At 35.6% G+C, this 5,449-nt stretch overlaps 1 protein-coding gene and 1 non-coding gene across 2 annotated transcripts; both read left to right on the forward strand.

The window, feature by feature from the left end:
- The first annotated feature begins 586 nt into the window (after positions 1-586).
- On the forward strand, positions 587-2,872 carry LOC133316039 (G-type lectin S-receptor-like serine/threonine-protein kinase SD3-1). The gene has a single exon (XM_061517732.1). It carries the CDS (start codon positions 587-589, stop codon positions 2,870-2,872), a length of 2,286 nt encoding a protein of 761 aa, XP_061373716.1.
- Positions 2,873-3,560: 688 nt separating this feature from the next.
- Positions 3,561-3,633, forward strand: TRNAK-CUU (transfer RNA lysine (anticodon CUU)). Its single transcript has one exon. It is a non-coding gene; the product is annotated as a tRNA-Lys (tRNA).
- The last annotated feature ends 1,816 nt before the right edge of the window (positions 3,634-5,449 follow it).

Below are 5,449 nucleotides of genomic sequence, written 5' to 3' on the forward strand. Positions count from 1 at the left end.
TTGCATTCTAATTTGGGTCCCATCTCTGCTTAAAGTTCCAAGTTTTAGCACTCAAGTTCATCTTTTGCTGTTATTTTAAACAAGAATAAGAAAGGCTTCAATTTCTGAATCTTCTGTCTTCCTTTTGCATCTATTGGTCATACGTCCAATTTCAAGTTGCTTTGTCAAATTTATGGTGCTGCATTGTCAATTTGTTTTGAGTTCTGTGATGCTCATGGTAGCAGTGTGTGGTGGCATGTTGAATTTCTGAGCTAGCTTTGGACTATTCTTTCTGGTACCAAACTTGTAAATTTTATTCCACCTTTGATTAATTTTGAAAATTACTTCCCAGCCCTTCAAATTTGACATCATACTTTACCTAATATTCCTAGAAAAATTATGTGTTTTTGAGCTCTTATCATTGCGCTGCTTAACAAAACTTTGGGGCTTGACAAAAACCTTAACTCACCTTATCTCTTCACAGGTGTTTGGTACAATATAATTGCCAAGGTGGGATTCAACATCCTTCACATGTAAATGTGACTTGGGCTTTAGTATAGGATTCATCGTTATACCTCTTACTTTGTCCCTCTGAACATACATAGACATGCTTGAACAGGAGTGTCTCCTTAGATCACCATTGTTGCTTTGTTTTTTTATTAGCTTCTTGTTACATCCTGTTGTGACAGCTGTGATACCTTTGGGTTCCAAACTTTCTGTGGTTGACAATAACTGTTGGGTTTCCTCCAATGGTGATTTTGCATTTGGGTTCTTTAACATTTCTAATGAACCAAACCAGTTCAGTGCTGGCATTCGTTTCAATTCAAAGTCTATGCTATATAGCCAACAAACAGTAGTGTGGGTTGCTGGAGCTCATGTCACAGTAGGTAACAGGTCCTATTTCCAACTCACTCCTGAAGGGGAACTGGTACTGTTTGATTCCTTGCAAGGAGTCACGCTATGGACCAGTGCAACAGGCAACAGAGCTGTTGTTTCAGCAGCTCTTCATGATGATGGCAATCTTGTTCTTATAGACAGAGAGAAAAACATCATTTGGCAAAGTTTTGATACTCCATCTGATACACTTCTCCCGGGACAGAGTTTATCTGTTTATCAAATACTTAGGGCTGCTACTAAGAATCCTGTGTCCAGTTACTACAGTCTTTACATGAATGCTTCTGGTCATTTGCAGCTTAGGTGGGAGAGTAATATTATATACTGGACAAGTGAAAGCCCTTCTTCTGCTTCAAATCTCACTGCATTTCTTACAACTGATGGAGCTCTACAACTTAGAGACCTGAGTTTGAAAGCTGTTTGGAGTGTGTTTGGAGAAGACCACAATGATTCTGTGAAGTACCGGTTTCTTAGGCTAGATGCTGATGGCAATCTCCGCTTATATTCATGGGTTGAAACATCACAATCATGGAGATCAGTGTGGCAAGCTGTTGAGAATCAGTGCAAGGTCTTTGCAACTTGTGGTCAACGTGGTATGTGTGTCTTCACTGCTTCAGGTTCTGCTGATTGTGTGTGCCCTTTTGAGGTAACAGAGAATAAGGAATGTTTGGTTCCATATGAACATGAGTGTGAATCTGGCTCCAGTATGCTATCATATAAGAACACATATCTATATGGAATTTACCCTCCTGATGATTCAGTTATCATGAGTAGTTTGCAGCAATGTGAACAATTGTGCTTGAATGACTCACAGTGTACGGTTGCAACCTTTACAAACAATGGTAGTCCACAATGCTCGATAAAGAAAACAAAGTATGTTACTGGCTATGCGGATCCATCTCTTAGCTCAGTATCATTTGTTAAGAGGTGCTCAGGTCCATTTGCTGTGAATCCTAGTCTCACAAATTCACCCCCACCAAAACTGATTCCTAGGCTTTGTGTTCCTTGTATAATGGGAGCAGCCTCTGGAACATTTTTCATCCTTGCGATCTTCCAGCTCGGAATAGTTTTCTGCATCTGTAGAAGAAAAAACTCTACTATGAGACAAGTCACTTTAGCCTTCACATGCCCAAATTCGAAGGGCATACTTGTGTTATCCTTTTCAGAAATCAAGAGCCTCACTGGAGATCTCAAGGATCCAATTGGGCCAAATATGTTCAAGGGTGTGCTACCGAACGATCGCTCGATTGCAGTTAAAGACCTGAAAGCATCCATAGAAGAAAGGAAGTTCCGGAGTGCTGTTCTGAAGATAGGGAGCATCCACCACAAGAACCTTGTGAAGCTGGAGGGTTATTGTTGTGAGTTTAATCATAGATTTTTGGTGTATGAATATGCCAAAAATGGTTCACTTGATAAGTATATAGATGATTGTACTCTTTGCAAGAGGCTAACTTGGAGAAAGAGAGTTGAAATATGCTCAAGTGTGGCAAAGGCCATCTGTTATTTGCATTCAGGGTGTAGGGAGTTTGTAAGCCATGGAAATTTGAAATGTGAGAATGTCATGTTGGATGAAAATTTAGTGGCCAAGGTATCTGAATATGGGTTTGCAATAGTAAATGGTGAGGCCACATATTGTGGCTTTTCAGCTGAGAAGGATGTAGGAGATTTTGGCAAGTTAGTATTAACCTTGTTGAGTGGCTGTAGAGATCAAGAACAACTTTGTGAGTGGGCATATAAAGAACGGATGGAAGGGAGTGCAGCTAATGTGGTTGACAAAAGAATTGACGGTGGTGTTGATTCAGAGGAACTAGAGTGTGCATTAAGAATTGCATTCTGGTGCCTTCAAATGGATGAACGTAGAAGACCTTCTATGGAGGAGGTAGTGAGAGTACTAGATGGTACATTGAACGTTGATCCCCCACCACCTCCATTTGCCTTACAGATGCCGTTACAGGAAGATGATCCACAAGAACATGGTTCAGAATCAGTGCTTCAGTAGTGTTGATGCCAGCTCAATTTTTAGGAACTTTTTTTCATTTATTTTCACATTTTTAGTTGCCTTTATATTCAATGTGTATAGTAGGACTAACAAGTAACATCTAGGTGAAAAAATAGCCATGCCCAATTGCACATTATTTTTTGGTCTTCTTTGAAGACTATGTTGCCTAAATTTAAGTCTTCATTTGAGCATATAGTAGAGGAGTATTGTCTTCTTTTTCCCCCCTTTGTTATGATCGAATAATTATCATTTAAAGGACGTAGGCTAAGATAGAAGTTCAGTTTCCAATTGACTGGTGAATTCCTGTTTCAATTAGTGTTTATTTCAAAAGTAATAATACTTGGTAAGAACATTATATTTACATATTGAGTACATACGCGTCACAAATTACTAATTAAGTAGTAGTAACACTTGTGTTGTCACTAACTAAATATTTTTGACACAATTTACATAGTATGTGTAACTGTAGTTTATATAGTGCAATAGTGGGCTATGGTACCTCATTAGGTCGCGTAAAAAAAAAATATTCAATCAGTTTCGTAAATGAGGTGAATCGGGCTCCCAGCTCCCTACTTGATGTGCCCATTGTGATCCAATATTTGTCGTTAAATTAGTAGCGAGACCAAATGTAAAGGGCAGATGAAGACTTTATTGTTCATATATTTCAATTGAGAAACAATGTCAGCTAGCCCGTCTAGCTCAGTTGGTAGAGCGCAAGGCTCTTAACCTTGTGGTCGTGGGTTCGAGCCCCACGGTGGGCGATATATTTTTCTTTTTTTTAATCCTTTCAAAAAATGGAAAAAGTTTGATAAGATTCTAGACAGCTGATATTTTCTTGAAGTTCGTGGTTAGATTCTGGGTTATGTGCTTCAGTGCTTTCTTTTTCCATTTTCCCCCATCACTCTTCAAGATGCAATATTTTTAGTGGACCAATCTCTTTAAAAGAGGTTATGATTTTAACTTGTGTCTTAATCTCACGAAAGAGTACAACGTTTCATGAAATGGAGAGCTTAATGGGATAGATAGCATGGCACAAGAAGTTGATTAGGTGACATCCATATGAAATAATAATTAAGTTTGTCAACCCATAACAACCGATATGCATCATTACAAGTACCCAGTCATACAGTAACATAGGAGAGATATTCTCATTATCAAAATTTTTTACTATCAAGTTACTATCTATCTAATCACAATTAGATTAACATTTTCTCTCTCTTCAAAAACTTTTTAACATTCTCTCTCTTTGATCCAATGGTGATATAATGGGTAGTAGGTTAGTAGTGAAAATTTTTAGTAGTTAGAATATCCTCACTCTTAATTAGGGATGTGCATGGAGCGGTTCATAACCGGTTTTGGCAAAATTCAAACCGAACCGGTTTGAAATGGTTTGGTTTTCAAACCGAACCAGTTTTTTTAAAAAAAACCGGTTTTTATTATCCAAACCGGTTTGAAACCGGTTTCAAAACCGGTTTATGGTTCATAACCGGTTTTGATTTAAAACCGGTTTTAAACCGGTTTTGATTTAAAACCGGTTTTAATTCAAAATCAGTTTTAAATCAAAACCGGTTATGAACCATAAACCGGTTATCAAGTTCAAAACCGGTTTTTTAACAAATTCAAAATCAATTTTTGATGGATTGTGCTATTTTTATAAGTAATCGTTTGTTTCTCCCGATTATGGGTAGTTGACCAACTATTTCTTGCAAGAATCTTCATTGTTTTGGAACTCTAAGGACGAAATGATTCTTATAGAAATTGTTTCACGTTATTTTTATGGAAAACATGTCCATCAAAAAGAATTTTGTCGAATTTTTTTACGGAAAAAAAATTTAGTCAAAATATTTCCCTCAAAATATCTCACAAAAAAACATATTCATCAAAAATTTTGACGAAAAATATTTCTATCAAAATTTTCCACGAAATACATTTCCTTCGAAAACTTTTGACAGAAAATAATTTCCTCAAAATTCTTTATAGAATTCAAATTTCGTCAAAAGTTTTCGACGAAAACATTTTCGTTAACCTTTTTAACAAAAAAATTTCCATCAAAATTTTTAACAAAACACATTTCCATCGAAAATTTTCAACGAAAAATATTTTCGTCAAGTTTTTTGATAAAAAATATTTCCATCAAAATTTTTCAACGAAACACATTTCTATGAAAAAATTTCGTTGACGAACAATATTTCGATAAAATTTTTGACAAAAATGTTTTTCGTCAAAATGCTTTATAAAAATATTTTTCGTCAAAAAATTTGAGGGAAATGATTGGAGGGAATTTAGATTCCGTAAAGAACTTTGACAAAAAAAAATTTCGTCGAAATTTTTTATAGAAATATTTTTCGTCAAAACATTTTTCTGAAATAATTTTCGTCAAAATTTTTTACGTAAATATTTTTGGTCAAAATTTTCATTGTAAATGTGTTTTGTTGAAAATTTTGCTGAAAATATTTTTCGTCAAATTTTTTTACGTAAATATTTTTGGTCAAAATTATCGCTGTAATTGCGTTTTGTTGAAAATTTTGCTGAAAATATTTTTCGTCAAAATTTTTTACGTAAATATTTTTCGTCAAA

This window comes from Gastrolobium bilobum, unplaced genomic scaffold, assembly GCF_033153095.1.
Source record: "Gastrolobium bilobum isolate Gb01-03AN ecotype WA unplaced genomic scaffold, APGP_CSIRO_Gbil_v1 utg12345, whole genome shotgun sequence".
Classification (NCBI taxonomy): domain Eukaryota; kingdom Viridiplantae; phylum Streptophyta; class Magnoliopsida; order Fabales; family Fabaceae; genus Gastrolobium; species Gastrolobium bilobum.